General features: G+C 40.1%; 1 protein-coding gene across 3 annotated transcripts in view; it reads right to left on the bottom strand.

The window, feature by feature from the left end:
• The window catches only part of prex2 (phosphatidylinositol-3,4,5-trisphosphate-dependent Rac exchange factor 2), a 96543-nt gene that overhangs the window by 49936 nt on the left and 25259 nt on the right, over nucleotides 1–21348 (bottom strand). For 2 of the 3 annotated variants that reach the window (XM_008396340.2, XM_017301983.1), the window contains exons 6-16: nucleotides 20803–20964; nucleotides 16993–17126; nucleotides 15789–15892; nucleotides 13332–13481; nucleotides 12892–13033; nucleotides 9679–9779; nucleotides 6672–6775; nucleotides 6531–6580; nucleotides 3280–3355; nucleotides 2077–2149; nucleotides 320–462 (exon numbers count right to left, since the gene is read on the bottom strand). In XM_008396340.2, coding sequence (XP_008394562.1) covers nucleotides 320–462; nucleotides 2077–2149; nucleotides 3280–3355; nucleotides 6531–6580; nucleotides 6672–6775; nucleotides 9679–9779; nucleotides 12892–13033; nucleotides 13332–13481; nucleotides 15789–15892; nucleotides 16993–17126; nucleotides 20803–20964 — 1239 coding nt within the window. Of the gene's footprint in view, nucleotides 1–319; nucleotides 463–2076; nucleotides 2150–3279; nucleotides 3356–6530; nucleotides 6581–6671; nucleotides 6776–9678; nucleotides 9780–12891; nucleotides 13034–13331; nucleotides 13482–15788; nucleotides 15893–16992; nucleotides 17127–20802; nucleotides 20965–21058; nucleotides 21320–21348 lie in introns of those variants that run through there. The other variant, XM_008396341.2, reaches the window with a different exon arrangement.

The raw sequence follows: 21348 nt of genomic DNA on the forward strand, positions 1-21348 counted from the left end.
CACACACACACACACACACACACACACACACACACACACACACACACACACACACACCAGAAGGAGAGGATACTGCTCCAGACAGATAGCAGGTTTTATAGTACTTTGCTCATTCTTCTGAAAGGAATGCTCGTCTTGCTTACTGGAGTATCATTTTTTTATTTATTTTTTATTCTGCAGAGTTTTGTTGTTGTTTTTTCCCTCCTTGCCACAGCTGTGCCCTCCATAATAAATCACTGGGCCTAAGACTACTTTGTGGGCAAACTGTAGCAAGATTTAGCATACGATAAAATAGGAAGCTTAATCGAGAAGAACTCACCAAGAGAGACTTTGCGATGACATTTTCCACTATTTTCAGATCGTGCTTCAAGGGTTTGTGTTTGGTGTTGGATCCCTCCATCTCCTCGTCAGCAAAGAAACGGAACAGCAAAGGTTCATCCTTAAACTCGCTCTTCTCCAACACTGAGACAGATGCGACAGTGGTATCAAACATCAGAACATTAAACAAACATGGAACTACGAGTATGTTAACTTAAAGAGTTGTCACGTTAATGATAAAATAAAGGTTTTAGTAGGAATCAGATTTACTCGACTCATAATTTTTACAAACGGGGAAAAAAAGCAAAATTCAGAGTTCTTATCAACTGTCTTTGGTCACAGAAAATAGTAGGGAAGAGAGTATGACATCCAAATAGGTAAATACAGAAGGTAAGGAGGTAACCCTCTCAAAATTATTACATGTCAGACAAAGGGTTCATGAGAACAGAGGTATCATCATGGCAGATAGGGAGTTAAATAAGGCGGCAAATACGTACATACATAAGAAAATAAGTTAGGTTAGTTTTGTAAGCAAGTCAGCAAATGAGTAAAAAGTAGATAAACTGGTAAGTAAGTAAGAAAGTAAGTAAATGAGTAATCAATCCGATAGGTAGATTAATTACACAGATAAAAGTTATGTATTTTTATAAAACATACAACTATAAATTATAAATGTCAAATACCCATGTCATTCTTTGCTGCAAGTGGTGTGTGCTTCTTTGTAACATAGAAACATTATAAAAGAAAAATGCAACAACTAGAGGTGAAAAGTGGACCTGAGTTGCTTTTGCAGAAACAAACATCCTCTTCTGCGCTATTAAATATTTAGTTTGATATTCTGCCGTAGCCATATCGGATACCACACTAGACTTTGCTCGGCGAGCTCCAACTTTCCCTGTTAGCATGACGGCAGCTAAGTCTAAAATGCAGCTTCTTCAAGTACTGCAAAACCAAATTTCAAACCATGAAAATTAGGGAGCACAGAAAGGGAATCCCCTGCTTAGTCAGACACATATCACTGTATAAGCTCTGCAAAAGCATCAACCAGAACTGCAGCTCTTAAAAAAAAGAGCCCAATACGGAAAAAGAGCTTCCCTCTGACATTCCTTCACTCATTTCCTTTCAAAATCAGATATACGGCCAGTAGTTTTAATAGCTACTTCGTCAGGCCAAATAACTTACAGGCACGAATAGTGAAATTATCCTGGAGGCAAAGGAAGTAAAAGAGGGTTTTGATGGCCAGGGTTGTTATGTTCTTTAGATGTGCTGGTAATTTGTACTGTGTGGCTTGAACTGTGGGCATTTGGAGCAGGTTACATCACAGGGTTACAGGAAGGCTCCATGTGATTCATACTGCATCCCCGATGATGTAAACCTTGGCGAACAGGAAGTTTGAGCTTGAAAACAAACCGGAGTCTTATAAACAAAGTGTAGCCATAGTGACTGTCCATTTTACATGTAAAGGTTCTCAGAGCTCGATTGAACCGTGCATGACCTCAGAACTTGGGCTACATGCATGTATGCATGCATGATGGTATCTATGAACAGTCGCACAAACGCAAATTAATTCACTGGATTGGAAAAAGATTCTATTTCTGTACTGTGTAAAAGGGATTAAATGGAAAGAGAACAAGCATGGTTGTGTTCTTAGGCAGGATGCTAAATGCCAAACGCCCTGTGAGTAGTTTCTCTGAATTTAACATTTAGCTTCCACTGAGTCTATGGAGAGGTTTGACTGAACGGGACAGACTGCTGTACCGTGATGCATGAAGCCGTTGTCGCACAGCTCTACCCCCAAGATCAGCGCTTCCTCTCTTGTTCTGCAGTCCCCCTGCACCAACAGAAAAAAAAAATGTATAGTTGAGAAACAGAACACTGGCTAGAAAAACAAGTAACAAATGAAACAAGAAGAGCACAAGAAAAAATGAAGAAGGGTGTTTGCTTTTTGGGGAATAGTTGAAATGGCACACTGCTTTGTTCCTCCATCCAAACACCCCCAAGGCCAGCAGAGCCGCTCAGCACCCTACCTTCACCACATCCAAAGTCATGTCTAGACAGTGCAGTGTGACAGCTCTGGAAGTCCCACTGCAGGAAGTGTGAGTGACTCGACTGGCCCGGGTCACACAAGATCCATAAGCAGAAACAGCATTGCAGTGGAGGGCGGATGAAATCATTGCGATATCTGCATTTGATTCCGCTGAGGTTACTGTGTTGGTTTCATGTCTGTGTTGTAATCCTGTACAGAGCTATCAATCTGTCAGGCTGAGCACTTCCTGTCAGGGTCAATAAAGCTTAGCCGTACAATCAATTCTGCTTTTCTTCTTTCGTTTCCTCTGGGCTCCGCCGAGAGCCTCAAATTTCATGACTTCTCCTGTCTCTGCAGCGCATTTGAAGTGAGCAACCTGTTATGATAACAGCTACTTCCATTTTTGTTTTAGTTTTTTTAGGCTCTCGTCTGAACAAATCTGCTTCCAATCAGCTCAGAAGACGCAGAAAATATTATTAATGAATTATTAATATTATTAATATATATTTGGCAATTAGCATCAAGATCACGATGGCAAATTTTGACCCATTAAAAAAAAATTCTTAGCTTCTGTAACAGTTTTGGAATTATAGATGAGATAAATAACCATCATAACATACTCAGAGCACAAATAAATACACTAAAACTAAATTCAATACTACCAATTGAAGTGTGTGGAAAACGAAGACCACGTGTGTGTAATTGAATCCCTGTTTAAATGCAGCTGTTCTGTGAAGGCCTCAGAGGTTTGGTAGAGAACCTTAGTGATGAAACGGCATCAGGAAGACCAAGCAACACCGTCAACAGGACAGAGGTTGTGAAGAAGTTTACCCTAACCTGGCTGCACAAACTTGATAAAATACATTAAAGTTTGAAGTATAACGTAACAAAATATGAAAAAGCTCAAGGTCCCTTTGATTACCTCTGTAGCTTACCTGTGCAATAAGCCAGTCTATGAGCTTGTTAGCCATGACCACAGACTTGTAGGTCCGTAAATGGTAGTCCTTATCCCTGGATAACAACAAAAGCAGATGTTTCCAATGGCAGCATTATAGAGAGATTCTCAGGATATTTATTGTAACCGTTTGCTCTCACTTTAATGATCTGAGACGGAGAACGTGCGGCGGAGTAATAGCTTGGTCTATTTAAGCACAATGCCAAAAGGCGAACTAATAATTCTTGCTGTCAGCAAGGTGCGGCTACTTTTTAAGCACTCGCAGTTGTGTCATTTATCGAAGGGAGTTCTTAGGGGTTGTTGACAGCAAAACAGCATTCCTTGGTTAGAAGCTGGCACGGTGTTACTGTTGTTGACTTGATGCACTGGGCTGCACTCTGCCAGACCCCAAGAATGCCGTTTGAAACGTAGCCGTGACTTTCCCATGAATGCTGCGGCGTCCCAGGGGGACACGCAATATCAGGGCAGAGAGCCGCAGGGGCGGGAAAGTCCTGAACTGCTGTGACTTAACGCTACTCTACCGCCTCCACCGCAGGCAAACCATCGCCCCGACACACTCGCACAACCACACACAGATGAGTTTCAATCTCTCATCGTACAGACAAGGCTTGCGGGGTCAAGTTAAAGTCCAATCTCAGCTGGTACAGCTCAGATTGCGAGGTGGGGCAGAGCAGGGTGTGAGAGGTGCCCCTCTCCCCAACAGTAAAACATTTTGTCATGTAAGCATATCTTGCAGCGTGTGCTTGACTCCAACAAGCTGAAATGTCAATGCAAAATAGCCCATTTTCACCAAAAGAAAGTTTTTTTTTTGTTTGTTTTTTTTTTTTTTTTGCATTTTTCTTGAAAGGGAATCAAAACTGGAAGACTAGGATCTACAGTGAATGGGGGGCGAAACACAAGAATGTCAGAGTAAAAAGAGGGTGCCCAGCAGGTAGCCATGAGTCTGGGTCAAGCAAACAGCAGTTTAAGGAGTTAAAGAGGTAAAGGTCAAATGAGATGGCTTTCACTTGCTGTCTGAAGACGGGGAACATTTGTTTAGACGTTTTGTGAGTGGAGATGTATGCAGCTGTCTTTTCAAAGCAAGCTTGAAAATAAATCATTACCAGTAAGCTAAAAGTTCAAGCTTTAATCAACTGCTCAGCCCTGATAAATTACTGGAGTATAATACACCGGATCATTTTTTATTCTGAAACTCATATACATATGTAATTACTAAGCTTCTGGGTGATTCATCAGCACAAAAAAAAAGTCCAACATCATTTTTTTGGACACTACGTAAAGACAGTTTGTGGTCTTTGATGCATTTGTCCAAGTCTAAACCCACCACAATCTGTAGATTAAAGAGCCCATCATCCCCAATCATCTCTTTGTTGTTTAACCGTTTACGCTTTTCAGATCAAGAGAGGACATTTAAAAACAGCTGATAAGTTGAGAGGACAAAGGACAAAGCAGAGCTGTAAGGGGGGAAAACGGGAGCTGCACATGGAGGGGGCTGCTGAGTAGTTTATCCCCTCTCCTGTTTTGACTCATCTCTCTCTTGCTCTGCCAGGAAATTCCATGTAATTAAGCAGAGGCTGGATCGTCCAATTAAGCTCTGGTGTTCTCAGGCCCTATGATATATTGTGCTGAGCTTTGAGAGAGAGCAGTCGGATCATCTGGCTAGCAACACAAACACCTCAAATGCCCCGAAGAGAGATTTTACGCCAAGAAATCCGGCACGCAAACGTCAGGTTCTTAAGCGTTCAGGTCAGAAAGAATTGTGCAGAGGCTTCGAGCACGCATGTGGAATAAACACGCCCACCCTCTGGCTGTGGTGCAGTTTTACAGCCGTGAAATGAAAGCTTTTCTTCAGGCCCCATTAAAAATCTAGCATAAACAATGAACCAGGCTGTAGTTGGTGAGCAGAGGTCTTGAGAAGTGGTCTCGTGTTGTATTGTGGTTAAGTTACTTAATTGGATATTTCTGCTTCGTTGAGGGTTCATTAATATATTTCCAAACGTTTCTTAATTGTCCAAACAAAAAGTTGAAAAACACGCAATATCATCTGCATTCTTGTATGTTTGTGTTATGCTTTACGGTAAAACTGGTGATTAGTGTTTTATTAATTCAGACATTTTTAAGCACATTTGTGCATGAAAACTACTGGGAATTCAAGATGGGAAAAACCCGTCGATGCCGTTACATTTATGTATTCATTAACAATATAGTGAAATATTTCAAAGCTTTTATTTCTTGTGCTTTTGATTCTTTTTTTTTTTTACAGATAATAAAAACCCAAAAAGCAGAGTTTCAGAAAATCCTAATATTGTGAAAAAGTTCATTAATGAAAGCACAGGGTGTCACGGACTAATTAGGGTTTACACCTACAACGCACACCTATATGATCTCTCAGTCGGGGTCAGTGGGTTGCACCATCACTTGGGAAACTGCTGACTAGGCAGATGTCCATAAGCTAGCCAATGTTACTCTCCACCAGGAGGGTAAATTACAAAAGTTAATTGCTAAAGAAGTTGGCTTTTTACAGAATGGTGTATCCAAGCAGATTCATAGAAGACTGAGTGGAAGGAAAAGGTGTGGTAGAAGAAGGTGCACCAACAACATGATAGTAGTATAAAGTTTCCACAATCAGTGATGCTATGGGGAGACATGGGATCTGCTAGACCTATTTGAAAAAACCTTCAAGTAGGTTTTTTGAAGTCCAGTTAATGCAGCCACATACCAGGAAAATTTAAAACACTTCAAAATTCCTTCTGCTAACAGGCTGTGCAGAGATGTTTTCAGTTTCCAGCAGGGTCTGGATTGCCAAAGGCTTGTTTAATGACCCTGGTATTGTTGTGCTTGATTGGGCAGCAAACTGGCCTGGCCTGAGTCCCTCAGAGAATCTTTGGGACAAGAGGAAAATGAGAGACTCCAGACTCGGCAATGCAAATGACCTGAAGGCAGCAATCAAAGCAATGACCCCCCCCCCCACCACCCCTGCTGAACCACAGGCTGAACGTCTCTATTTCATGCTGCATTGGTGCAATAATTCTCGCAAAAGGTGTTTATAGAAATGAGCATATTTTTCAGAAGTTTGACATTTTTGCTTATCCTTTTTTTATTTACTTAATATTCAAATTTCCTGAGAAAATTTATTTCAGATTTTAATTGTGCAACAAAATTACAAGAAACAAATCCCTGCCAATTGCCACATCTTCCTTAGTAAGAACAGAGAAATAGACAAACGTATACCTGATGACAGGGTTGAAGAGGCTGTGAAGGCGGCAGAAGAGCCGGACACCCTGAGCGAAACAGAAAAGACAGGGTTTCTCGGGTCAGAGATGTTTCAGTAAAAACGTGATTTAATCTTTCACTCTGCTGCAGGACCTTTACCTTGGCTATAACATCATGCATGTCACTCCTGGGGTGGTAGGTGCCATCGTCATATCGGAAGCGGTACAGCACAGGCTCGGGCTTGAACTGGTGCTTGTCTGTGACTGGAAAACAAAATCCAAATGGGAAAAGGAAAAAAGAACTGACAAAATGTCAGAGAGGAAACAAGTAAGAGAGTCAAACCCTGAGGTAGTGTTTTTCTTTTTTTTTTGTCAAGCTTTAAACTCTAAACTATAAGAGGTTTAAAAACAGTCAAGCCGAGCAGGGCCGCATAAAGGAACACGCTTCCCAGACTAGAAGACGACTCCAACCTCATGCAAAGCTGTCACAGATAACACAGCTGCTGAGAGAGAGCTGTGCTTCGCTCACTTTAGGTTGCTTTTATGTGGACCCTCCGGCAGTAATAACACTTGGCTTCGTATACTTGGCGGCGGCCGTGCAGGTTCCATTAAAGGCTCTTATGAAAAGATATTCTGAAGCTCGGGGATGTCGACTGCACAGATGGTGATTCCTCTCTGGAGAAAATACTCTGAAACCCCATTTTATTTCTGAGAGTGGAAGCGAAACCGCACCACGGAGAGATTTAGTTACTCTTTGAAGGCGAAAGACACATTATGCACTATTTGCAAAGCAAAAAACAATTTAGGGTTCATGTACTTACAAAAAGTTACAAATGCTTATCTTAGGCATGAATGTCAAACTAATTTTTTAATATATTTTTAAGCCATTTTCTATATTCAGAGTAAAATGATCATAATACAGCTTGGAAATATTTGAAAAATAAGAATTAGTTGTAAAACTTAACATTTTTTAGGGATTTTCACAACTCCACACAGTCGAAATTTGTTCAAATATAAACGTTCACATAGATAAATATTTTATTTGACGTTCTTTCAAAACACCACATGGCATTTAAGGGTTTCTGACATATTTCTGGGTGGAAAGTAAACTGGTTTCCTGAAAAGGAATCTCATGAAAGAAAACTCCATTTGAATTTTCAAAATTAAATGGACGTTATACATACAGTGGGGCAAAAAAGTATTTAGTCAGCCACCAATTGTGCAAGTTCTCCCACTTAAAAAGATGAGAGAGGCCTGTAATTTTCATCATAGATGTATACCTCAACTATGAGAGACAAAAGGAGAAAAAAAAATCCAGAAAATCACATTTTCTGATTTTTAAAGAATTTATTGGCAATTGGAAAATAAATATTTGGTCAGCTACAAACAAGCAAGATTTCAGGCTCTCACAGCCGTGTAACTTCTTCTGTAAGAGGCTCCTCTGTCCTCCACTTGCTACCTGTATTAATGGCACCTATTTGAACTCGTTATCAGTATATATATATAACACACACCTGTCCACAACCTCAAACAGTCACACTCTAAACTCCACCATGGCCAAAACTAGAGAGCTGTCAAAGGACACCCGAAACAAAATTATAAACCTGCACCTAGCTGGGAATACTGAATCTGCAATAGGTAAACAGCTTGGTGTAAAGAAATCAACTGTGGGATCAATTATTAGAAAATGGAACACTTACAAGACCACTAATAATCTCCCTCGATCTGGGGCTCCACGCAAGATCACACCCCGTGGGGTCAAAATGATCACAAGAACGGTGAGAAAAAATCCAGAACCACATGGGGGAACCTAGTGAATGACCTGCAGAGAGCTGGGACCAAAGTAACAAAGGCTACCATCAGTAACACACTACGCCGCCAGGGACACAAACCTGCAGTGCCAGACGTGTCCCCCTGCTTAAGCCAGTACATGTCAAGGCCCGTCTCAAGTTTGCTAGAGAGCATTTGGATGATCCAGAAGATGACTGGSAGAATATCATATGGTCAGATGAAACCAAAGTAGAACTTTTTGGTCAAAACTCTACTCGTCGTGTTTGGAGGAGAATGAATGCTGAGTTGCATCCAAAGAACACTATGCCTACTGTGAAGCATGGGGGTGGAAACATCATGCTTTGGGGCTGTTTTTCTGCCAAGGGACCAGGACGACTAATCCGTGTAAAGGAAAGAATGAATGGGGCCATGTATCGTCACATTTTGAGTGAAAACCTCCTTCCATCAACAAGGGCATTGAAGGTGAAACGTGGCTGGGTCTTTCAGCAGGACGATGATCCCAAACACACCACCCGGGTAACGAAGGAGTGGCTTCGTAAGAAGCATTTCAAGGTCCTGGAGTGGCTTAGCCAGTCTCCAGATGTCAACCCCATAGAAAATCTGTGGAGGGAGTTGAAAGTCCGTGTTGTCCAGCGACAGCCCCAGAACATCACAGCTCTAGAGAAGATCTGCATGGAGGAATGAGCCAAAATACCAGCAACAGTGTGTGAGAACCTTGTGAAGACTTACAGAAAATGTTTGATCTCCGTCATTGCCAACAAAGGGTATATAACAAAGTATTGAGATGAACTTTTGTTATTGACCAAATACTTATTTTCCACCATATTTTGCAAATAAATTCTTTAAAAATCCGAAAATGTGATTTTCTGGATTTTTTTTTCTCCTTTTGTCTCTCATAGTTCTCATAGTTGAGGTACATCTATGATGAAAATTACAGGCCTCTATCATCTTTTTAAGTGGGAGAACTTGCACAATTGGTGGCTGACCAAATACATTTTTGCCCCACTGTAAGTATGTAAACTTCTTACCAACTGTATGTGAAAGAAAATCCATATTAAATTCTAACTTGTACATAAAATTTTGTATTTGGGGGTAAAAAGTTACCTGGTGTATGCTTGAAAAACAAACAGTGAAAATACATCATCGGTGCTCCCTGATTAACATAACATTTATGTCAATAATAATGTAAACAAGAAAATGAGCGTATGGGTGTAACCAGTTGGAATCTTTCCTTATCAGAACATTGTCTCAACAACACAAAGGAGCGACAGTCTGTGTAAAACAAGAAGTCAATTGGACTCTGAGAGGTTATGTCTGAATCTTGAACTGCAGAGGATTCTGCAAGAGGACGAAAATGAAGGGAAGAAGAAACTAACCATGGTGGATGATGCCATTCTCCAGCAGAGCTTGACCCAAGTGAACCCCTTCCTCTGGGTTGCCCGTCTCACCAATTTCCATCAGCCAAGAAACAAACTCACTAGGGAAAACAAGCAACAAAACATAGAACATAACTACACACTTGTGCACTCAAACACCAAAGAAAGATAATACACAACAGCGCAGTGGGGAAAAAAGGGTGATGAAAGCGATCGGTGGAGAAAAAGCCTTCAGGATTGAAGACATCCCACTGGAATGGTTTATTTACCACCCAGGGTCAGACTTGTCTATAAAATAAACCACTGGGTCTTCCTTCTTGTGTTTTGCCTAGCTTGATTTCATTTATTTTAGGTCCACAGTGCAACACCACCAAACTTGAGAAAGAGAAAACAAACCAACTGTGCAAACCAACAACCAGCATCGGATGCTTTGATGCTCCAAATTAGCTGAGTGGGATAATTTTCCTTCATTTCATTACTCAGTTGCTAAAACCGACTGACAGGGAGAGCGAAGAGACAAAAAGTAACCAAGCAGGCAGCACACATAGAAATTCAAAATGCAACATTCTTCTGGATGCATATATCCACAAACTCCTTTTTCCCCACAAAAGGAAAACAAACACAGCCAGAAGCTGCACCACTGGAATTCTCCAGAGGCGACATCCAGACCACGACGGAACCGATCTGTAGTCGATGTTCAGCCAAAGAGAGAATTTTGCAAAGTTCCTGGGGTGACAAAAGCCTGATCTGCCCAATTCTGACATCTTACACTGTTTAAACATTGATCATGGATGTTTTCTGTGACCAAAACTAACCACACCAGCCTATGAATACACCGTCAGGAAATAGTACTTGCCGCCTCTAAGAAATTATTCTATTTTGGCATTTTTGCCTACATTTGCATGCTTCAGATAATCACCCACATTTTAATAGTGTACAAAAATGCAAAACTTGAACAAAAATAAAATTCAGTTCATTGATTTCGAGAAAAGTCTATCAAAACCCTGTGTGAAAAAGCATCTACCTCAAGCATGAATGGCCTGTTTAAGATCATGTCACTTCATCTTAATTGGAACCAAGTCTAGATTTTGAATAAGTCACACCAAAATCGTATTTTTCATTTTTTAGAATTATTCAAATTGTGAATGTGTTTTGAATTACATACTTCTGCTTCGTTATCTTATGGAGAACCTGATGGACAGATGTTCTGCTACAAGATTTACATTGAGAGCAGAGTTCAAGATGTCAATAATTAAAGAAGGTTGTTCAATATCAAATCAGTGAAGACACCCACTATCATGTCTTCAGCTTCATGCAGTCACAAAAGAATGAATCTGAACATCTACTCTGAATGATCATTTCAGATTCCTGGTAAAGCGTCCAAATAAATTCCAACAAACTCTTCGACTTCATCATCCATACTTGTAATGAGAAGCTGACAGCAGCAAGTCTCATGCATTAGAAATAAAATTGCACTTTTATCGTTTTGCTGCTTGTTTCAAGCTTGAGATGCAGTGAGCGGTGTCTTAACTGGACGGCAGTCACGCATTTTCTTTTATGAATTACTCTCTTGCAGAGTGCGAACCACAAATGAGATTGTGCCATTTCAAGGGGAAGAAGCTGAAGACCCGCCTTCAGCTTTAAATAGAAAAGTCAAAAACCAAAAGAGAATGATGTGGTGGGAGAATAAAGGCAAGGAGTTTTTTTTTTTTTTTTTTTTTTTTTACAATGGAAGGAGTGGGCAGAGCTGAAACCGTAGGCAATGTGGTTCTCATCAGTAATATTTCTCACTCAACAATTACGCCCCCGTATTAACATCTCTGAAATCATCTGAGCTGTGGGAGGACAGATGGCTTAGAGATGTCTTTTTAAGCACAGCTGGTCATCCAGGTGTTGTATGATCCCACAGGGAGTTTCTCTGCGCTGCTTTCTCACAATTTGATCTCTTCAGACTCCTGGAGATGACCGCGTTTGACTGGCTTTTGATCCTTTTTAATCCTTTCAGCTGACAGATTCATTTCTTTTCTAAACCGCAAGGGTTTGAGATGTTTGCAAAGACCAGAGGAGAAATCAGTACTGATTCTTCAAACCGCTATGCCATATAACTTGGCCACAACTATGTCCAAATGCACTTTATTAGGTGTTTCGTTTCATCCTTCAGGCTTTTAAAAAATGGGACTGCTTTTCAGTCTGATTATGAGTCAAAATAAACTGCTAAAAAAACATTTATTACATGGAAAGAGAAGAAAGTTATAGAACACTGTGACAAACTGTTATCTGGTTTGGAGTTTTTCTAGCCTAGTAAAAAGCAGCCCCTTGTTCTACGCTTTGCTTTGTGAGGAGGATCTGGACTCTCAGCTTTTAACTTGTGAAAAAGTGTTGGAAAGCATCTATAATTTAAATAAAAAGAAAACAAAAAATATTTAAAAATAAAAAAAATGTACAAAAAGCTAAACACTTTGCTTTAAAAGTTATGGTTCACTCTGCACATAACCTTATTAGTCAAATTCGGAACAAAAAATTTAAATGCCCAGTGACAATAGTGTGCGTCACTTGATTTTTAAACATTTCCTTTGCCAATTGTATTTCAGATCTGATACCTCAGATCGGATAGAGAATTCCCTCCTTTCAGCCTGGAAGATTAAAATATTAACAAACCAAACATTTGAAACCGAAATTGGAAAGAGCAACAATGAATAAAGGGGAATTGTCGGCTGAACCACAAAAAGTACCTCCCTCTGATTTATGACTTTCATTTATTCACTAAATCAAACCCAAGCAGCATACTAATAATCCCTAAATAAAAATCAAGAGCTAAAAGGGACTGGATTTGATTTTCCCATGACTGAGACAGCAGATATACACAACTTCCCAAAAGCGTATACCTTTTTCCCCTCCCAACTGCTGCTGCCTTTAGAAGTCCTTGCCAATTTAAAACTGAAAGCTCAGAAAAGGAAGCTGATCTGTATTACAAAAGTGCTCAGCATAATACCCCTCACACTGCAAAAGGCCTCCACTGATAAAAATACAAACATCAAACATAGCCAAGCCTTATATTCTAGTCCATCTTTAGGAGTTGTTAAATAATCCAGCTGCCTTACAGTCACAGGCTTCTCACTGATGCAACAAAAAGGAAACCACAAGATCAATGTTTGCATCTCTTGAGAGTCATTTACCAAACCGTACCATCAAGATTAGAAAAGTCAGCCTTACCTTCCCAGGAAACACTTGGGAAAAGTGGTAAGCTTGCGCTTCCGGTCCTTAATGAGGTTCCCTTTGGTCATGAGGTGGTAGAGCTTCTCTCCTTTCTCTGAAACCATGACCCACGTGTCCTGCTCCATGCCCAGCCTCAGACCTGTGCGGAGGAGGAAGCCTTTGCTGAATGAAAGTCACAGAGATTGTTTGCACTCAGCTCCTGGGCTACTCATCAATTACCAGCCGGAGAAGGTTAATGCCCTCTAATTTTGCCGGGTAAGTAGCACTGTCTGCGTCAATAGTCTTTAAGCGGGGTTAATGTCTTACATTACGGGACATTTATCTAGTGCAAAAATTAAGAAACGCGCTAAATGGACGGAAAACATAAATTCCTGGAGTTAGATTATAGCTAATAACTCCATGTGACGCAAAGCTGGTTAGCTGAAGCAGCTTTTTACTTTTCCTCCGTTCCCTTTCTTTCATGATGGCCTCCAGCCACTCCTGTTTCTCCTCCGGGGTCTTGGCCATGCAGACGAACCACTTGTTCTTGGCCGTGTTGTGGATCTTCCAGCCGTTGTTAACGATATTCCCACTGCTGTGGTAGTCGGCTGTGCAGCACAGAAGAGAGCGAACTGTCAGAAACAATCTCAAGGATTAACTTTAGAGGTTTTACAAAGCCATCTAGTAGAAACAAACGTTTTACTGAGTTCACGTCTAAGCGGACAGGCATCAGTTTGGATTCACTTTGATTAGGATACTAAAAAATAAAACACACTATGAGAACTAACAAAAAATGAGAGACAAAAGAAGTAAACTTCTTTAGAAGATTTTGAAAAACCAAATAAAATTACAACAGTCTCTTTTAAACATGCATGAAATTTGTAAATTATGGTTAAATATCAACAGTTAAGTTATTGAAAAACAATTTTTTAGAACTCAAACACTATCCACATATTAATTTCTCTTTTAATTCGAGACCTCAAATCTCTATTGACTGGCTTATTAATCTTCTTCTTTAATGAAATAAATAAAAAACAAATTAAGCAGGACTCATTGTTTTTGTAATAATGTACTAACTTACAAGAAGATCCCCTCAGAGCTGAAGGCTAATTAAGATTCACTAGTAAATTCTGAAATCATTTACACTGCTCAGAAAAACTATTTACACTCCAACAGATTCTTTGTTTGTCTTTTTTCTCATCTTGAGAAGTACCAGATCATTAAACATTTTGTAATCAATGAAGCATTGTGATAAATAAATCCCTTAAACGGGACCTGTCTGGCAACTTGAAGTAGGCCATAAGATCTCATCACATCCTTAAATGTAACAAAATTCATGAATAGATGAGTTACTGACATCTGCTAATCTAGAAAGGGTTAGAAAGAAACTTCTCGGGCTTTGGGACTCCAGCGAACCACAGTCAGTCATTATCTATTCGTGGAGGAAACATGGAACAGTGGTGAACCTTCCTAGGAGTGGCATCACCACCAAAATTACTTCAAGCATCGATGACTCATAAAGGAGGTCACAAAAGACCCAGAAAATCATCCAAAGTACTGGAGTTTCCCATTGCCTCAGGTAAGGTTAGTGTTCATGATTCCATAATAAGAAAGGAAATGACATCCAACCCAAATAACCAAGAAGAACACTGTGTAACATTTGTCCAAACATTTCTTGATGATCCCTCAACTCATTTGGAGATTCTTCACTGATGAGACGGAGAGTTTAGGAACTTCCATGCTCTGTTTCACGTAATGGGGAACAAATCGCCTTTGTAGCAAAACCTCTCAGAGATCCTGTAGATATTATCCGCATTCCAGTTGATTTTTATTTTTTATGTAATGGTGCGGTCTTAATAAAAGAATCTTAGTAATACCTGGTATTCTAAACTACAACCAGGCAGTGCCTTAAAACAACTGCATGCACAAGCCGCTTACTTTTTTAGAACGTCAACGTCAGTGTCAGACATAACGCTGACACTACATTGTGTCAAGCAAACCACGGTAGAGTTTTATTGCACATTTACACAATGATTTGGAAAATGAAAGTGTGAAGCAATCTGGACATTCTAGGCAAAAGAACTAGATTTAGCTTACAGTGGATTAAACAGGGCTAATGTGAATGCACCATAAGATGATCAAGAACAAAAACAGACTGAGTTGATACCTTGAAATTTAGTTGAATTATTATTTTTTTTAATCTTTTGAGGAACAATTCAAATACCCTCTAGCTGAACTCTTTTTTTTTTCACAAGAAACAAAAAGCACGATATAATAACCATCAATTTTAAACATAGCTAAAAGCAGATATAGTGTGGTGTTCTATGTATGGGATTCCTCGAGGGCGTTGGTTTTAAGCCCAGGCAGCGAATTTTGGCCTGGGAAAAAGTCAAAGCACTTTCATTACCCAGGAATCCCAGCTAAAATACTCCTGTCACCCTGGATTTCAGAGATCTCCTGTCTGTGGTGCAGAACACCCGTGAGTTTCTGCTCCGCTGCCTGCTTCACATGTTTATCCTCATGCTCTCTCCAGAACCAAACCTATCAATCTCCCACCAGAAACATGAAAACCCAACTGTCCATCCAAAGTCTGCTGGAAGGGAGAAGGTGAAATCTACAAATATAAATGATAATCAGCGGCTGCAAGAGGCCAAGAGACACAAAGCGCAGCAGTTCGCCCAGAACAAACAGTAGCGCAGTCTCAAGGATATGTAACCACAGATGGTAAAAGTGCTGTTGGATAAATAACATTTTAACCACTAACAAAGTAATATTTCAGAGTTTAAGCCGATTACTAAATTGTTCACCTCTTTGCATTAATTTGAATCTTTATTTAAGCTTTGCAGAAGGAGCAGAAATCAGAAAATATAATTGAAATGGTGTTTTTATGGGGGGTTTTTTATTGCAGGGATTACCTGTGCCATCGTCCACATTTTCCACCTCCATCACCTCGGTGTTGATTCTTCCTCTGAACTGGTAGCGTGGGCCTTCGCTGGATGCTTTGCTGTTTTTCAAACGCCTTCCGAACAGAAAAAAAGAACCACATGATTCGACTTGAAAGGTCAAATCTCTCTGTCGCTTTATAATGTCTGCAACTTCTTTGTCTAAATACAACATCTCAACTACGCTCAATGGCAACCTTGACCAAGATGCTTAAAGAAAATTGATCTTTCACTTTGGAATTTGAGTGGCTTGCTTTGTGGAGAGAAGTTGGGATCATAAAGTCTTTGTTTGGTAACCAATCCTGAAAACTCAGCTGGTCATCAATGGGTCTGATAAGTCCTTTGGGAAGCCAGCCGGTGAGTGGAACAGATGAGACCAGAAGATAGGATCTGGGATGCCCACAGCATCATAGATCCTCCTCTGTACTTAACATTGGCCATGAGATGCCTGAACTGTCCGCTGCTAAAATCTAAATTTTAATCTAATTAGTTTGCTTATATAGCATATTTTCTTGTTTTTTTTCCATTTTATAGACCGACTTAAGGACATAAAATTTAGCAATCATGCAATAGTAATTGCAAATCTTAAGATAGAACTAATCAGATTTTAAAAACTATAAATTGGTGAATTTGTTTCACCATAAAATGAATGTACTCTACTTAAAAGTTAGATTTTTCCTATGTTTTTTATTCTACTTTAAAACTTGAACTCAGTTTTTTCCAGTCTTAACCAGGGCATCCACTGCCAATAAGTTTGTGTGAGACTGCATAAGTAAGCCAATAAATCAAATTTATTGAAATTTCAGAATTTTGGAGAACACATTTGATTGTATTTCCCCCCTTTTCTTACACAATAAATGCATTTACTGTTTGAATTCAATAAAAGAAAGAAAATGTTTATGTTGAGTAGAATCAACTAATAATCAATGAAGTAGGCTGCAACTTTATCCACAAAACTATACTGCTTCATATACTTTTGTGTGTTTATGTGCTTTTTAAAAGTAAAAGTTCATAATTCTACTTGTTCAAAATGCATCTCCACAGGAAGCGATATAACGCCGATACTTCTAGAAATACACACATAGACGGAAACAGTGCTGTAAATGCAGTGTGTTAAAACTCACAGCAGGGTAAAAATGGACATGACACACTTGCGACAAGAAGACGGGAGATTCACCTGTTTTTTCTCTTGCAATAAACCAGAAGCTTGTCAAACAAGAAGAAAACCCTCTCTTGTATGTTTCCAGCTGAAATCTTTAGCAGGACGCCCTGCATCAGCATCTCCGTGCACGTATCTGTGATGTTGGATCCCTGGAGGGGAGGGAGGCAGGGAGACAAGCACTTCAAATCAAATAGTACTTTCATGATAATACACTGTTTTGTTTCGACATTTTGTGACCTTACTTCATTTCACTTTATTGAGTTGAAAGAGTGTTTTAGTCATCTCCACAACTTGATCCATCTGCTGCGTTCTTGGGTCTTCTTAATACTATTTGTTAGTTAATGTTCTCTAACCAACCTCAGAGGCTTTCACAGGACAGCTGGATTTATACTGAGGTTAAACTGCGCACAGCTGGAGCTTCTTCACTAACTAGGTTCTAAAAAGATTTGTTTGCACTGGATTTTATTTTTGGGTATCCGAGTACAGAGGGTTGAATACAAATGCATGCTGCACTTTTTTATTTTTATTTGTAGAAGCATTTTATTACATATCACTTTCTTTCATGCCATCACATAAAACATCAAGTAGATTGTAGCTGCAACATAAGACAGTGTAGGGGAAAAGAAAAAATCAAATGGGGATGAATAGTTTTTTAGGAATCACTACGAGAGAGAACGTTTCGATATCTCTCATGTGCAGATGTAGCGCTGGTCAGATGGGGCTCTACATAGCCCAGCCTTTCCTGTTCCCTCTCTCAGGGGTCTGAGAAAACACTCCCTGCTTCCTCCGAGCAGATTGCTGTGGGACATTAAACACGGGGTGGTTAATAGCCTAAAGAATAACATCCCGTCCAGCCAGGCTACGCGCTGCGTTGTCGCGCCTGGTCACCACATTTCTTGGGCATCCTGCTGCCGAAGTGATAAAGTGCGCTGTCTTTTCCCTTAAACTTTGCGCGCTCTGGGAATTTATGCGCCCCCGTTTGATCAGCCTCTCTCGGAGCTAAAAATAGCCCCACATGCGCACAGAGCTAGAAAATGTGCTAAGCATTTCCTCCTGCTGGAGACACGAGCGGGCCAAAACCTTTCAGGCTTTTTCCTTCTTTCCTCGCCCTTTCTCCTCCCTTTTCCTTCTTATGAGCAGTTCTCACTTTCCCCCCCTGCCCCGTCTCTGCTCCTCTGTGTCTTTTATTCCTTCCTCCACGCTTTCTTTTTTTTTTTTTTTTTTTGTGCGTCTCTCACGGCTTTTGACCAGATGTTAAACTAATTTGCAGCAAGTGAATGTGTGCACACCAGACAGAAAACTTGTTTTGATCATTCGGAGCCAACAATGACATCAAACAATCTCAGACAATGAAAATATATTTCCTTAAGCCAAGCCAAGTGTTACCCTTTAGCGTTTTGTGACACATTAAAAAGAAAGCTTGTTCTGCTAAGGCTAATTCAGCTTGAGTCAAAGTTCCTCTAAACACCATAACCTAATTTTTAGCATGGTTTTTTTAATGGAGGCAACCAACTACCAGACAAAAAAAAGCAACAACCATCAAGAGAAAGGATCAAGGTCTAGCAAATTGGAGGACAAAACTACTTTTGTTTTTTTTTTTTTACACCTTCAAATAGGTGGTAAATCCGATTTCAAACATTACTGTGATTTAGTTCAAGCTTTCATTTATGTACTTTGAATGATTGTGTCTTACATCTACCGGAAACCATAAATTAATCTAGTTAGATAATCTAAACAAGACATCAGACCAACAGAAAACGTTCACTGAACGATCAGATTGAAAATCTGATCTTTTAAGTGCTGTATCTAAGCATGTTGAATAAAAGGAAGAGCGGAAGGAAAAAGTAGGATTGAAATAGGTACGATAACGGCATCCTTGAAAGGATTGTGAGGAAAAGCCCATTCATGAGTTCAGGGAAGGTTTGCAAGGGGAGAGCAGCAAGTCGAGTCAGTGATTCAAAAGAGACCATCACCTGTTGCTGTGACTCTCCGTGGGAAAACCAAGAGACTTTTAGGTCAAAATGGGTAGTTCGATCAATTTGCATTAAGTAATATTAATGTGTTAACATTTTCAGATTAATCACATGCGTTAATGCATTAATGCTGACAGTTCTAGTGTTTTAATAGAGCAAAACAACTGCACACAGGAGTGTTTTTAAAGGAAATAACAGGAATCCTTGGGCTTGAATCAATTAATCAAGGCCAAGGATGAGAGAATCTTTCAAAAGAGGCCAAATTAAGTAAACTCCAAAACAGAAACACTGCAGATGAACTAACGACACAACAGAACAGAACACTAGGTGAAAGCCAAATGGAAACTACAACACCGAGGTCTAAAATTGCAACATTACCATGTCTTAACTTTGACAAAATACAGACACTTCTAGCGCTGACCAACCAGCAATCACAGTCCTGCCAAGCGCTGGCAGTCATCACAGTTGTGACCACAGCGGGCCATCGCCCTGTCTCTCCCACGCGATGTCCGCGAACCTGCCAGGAGGCCCCTGAGGCAGGCCAGCAGCGGAGCAGGTCAGCACTAATGAGCAATCATTCTGGACAGGGGAAACGGGAACGGAAAAATTTTCACAATTACCTCTCCTCTCATCCCTCCCGTCATTCCTCAAACACCCACACAGGAAAAACTAAATGCAAATCATCGCTCAATCCTCTGTTTTTTTTTGTGTTTTTTTTCTTCTCGTCTGTTTCTCTCTAGTTTGTAGTTCCCTCTCATTCGGGGGGACATGCAGTTTGGTGAGCCTGGGGTGCAGCCGTTGAGACGGTCCAGGTCCAGAATGAGCTAATGTTTGTAATTAATAAAAGTGCAAGGGAGAAACCGGAGAGAAGCAGCAGCCAGGAGTACAAATGTCACCCCACCCAACTCTGAGCCCAGCACTGACGGCACTATTCTTAGACTTAGTGCTTACTTAACCTGGTATATTTGTGTGTGTACTAGATTTTTATTGTATGATTATTTCTATTTAGATTTGAAATGGAAACCACAGTTATACAACAAGATGCTTAGCCTTTTTTTTTTCTTTTTGGCCAGTGCAGATGATCGACTCAAGATGAATAACTCCACATCTGTTTATGCTTCTGCAGCAGATTTTACACTGAAACACAACAATATGTCCTACTAAAACTAAAAACAACACATCTCAGAACAATCACTGCTGCTAACTTTTCTCCATTTCTCCATCATCTCCATTAAAAACCCAAAATTCAATACAATTGGATTCAATACAGGTCAATTGCATCTTATTACTTATTTTTACAAAACTATTGGTTCTTCCATAAACCATCTTGTTAACCTTTTTTAATAATAGATCAACTCAAAGTAGTTCACCTTTGTGAAGTGAAATGAAAGTGATTTGTGTTTTTTTTAATTTTTTTTATCATCATAAAAATCTTAAAAGTGTGCTGTGTTTTCACATTGAGACCCCTGCAACAGAATGACTTGGATCAAATCATATTCATGTGTTAGAGTGGTCCAATCAAAGTCCAGATCTAAAACCAAATCAGAATCGGTTGCAAAACATAAACTTCAATCAAAAACTCTAAATTTACCCAATCTGAGCTCGAGTTATTTCGCATAAAGGAATAGTGAGTTTCTAGTCGTTGCACTTCACAATCCTGCACTTCATTTGTGTTGGTCAATAAGATACAATCTCAGTAAAATATATTGAAGTTTGTCGGACCTGAGTACCGAGTAGATTGCTGGCTGAGAAACAGACACGACTTGAAGATTTGGAATAAAAAGCCCTCGGTCAAAAGATAAAGTAGACTAAAATGAAACAGTGACACAAAAAGGTCACTGTTTTGACCCACCTCCCATCCCTCGATATGGGACTGCCATTCTTCTAAAATCTCCAACTTCTCCATCTGCCTCTTGGCTTCATTGATGCTGGAGCACACCGCCTTCATCACCTGGAGGGACTCCTGCACCAGCGCGTGGTCGTTGTGTTTCCTGGGGGTCCTCTTCAGCAGCTCCTTTGAAGTTAAAAATAGTACATGTACACAGAGGAAAAATAATCACACACTGCTTTTGCTTTCAGGAGACATAAATCAGCTGGTTAAATCTTACGGTTTAGATGAGGCGTGAAAAACCTGTAAGAAAACCGCTCGACATTTTCTTCTCCGCTTCACTTTTCTCCCTCCGGTAGCTTTTCAGATCTGTGCCACCGCCTGCCGCGGCCTACCAACAGTGATGGGAACCTCATAGTCTAAACAGTGCTTCAGCATGTCAGCCACCACAGGGCAGATTTACACTCTTCTGGATATCTTTGCAGCCACTGATGGCTATCTGTGTCACTTTAAGGAGGAGGGGAGGCCCCCCAGCAGCTGGAAACCTTCAACTGGCTGAGCATCAGGTTA

Source organism: Poecilia reticulata, linkage group LG20, assembly GCF_000633615.1.
Source record: "Poecilia reticulata strain Guanapo linkage group LG20, Guppy_female_1.0+MT, whole genome shotgun sequence".
NCBI classification, from domain to species: Eukaryota; Metazoa; Chordata; class Actinopteri; order Cyprinodontiformes; family Poeciliidae; genus Poecilia; species Poecilia reticulata.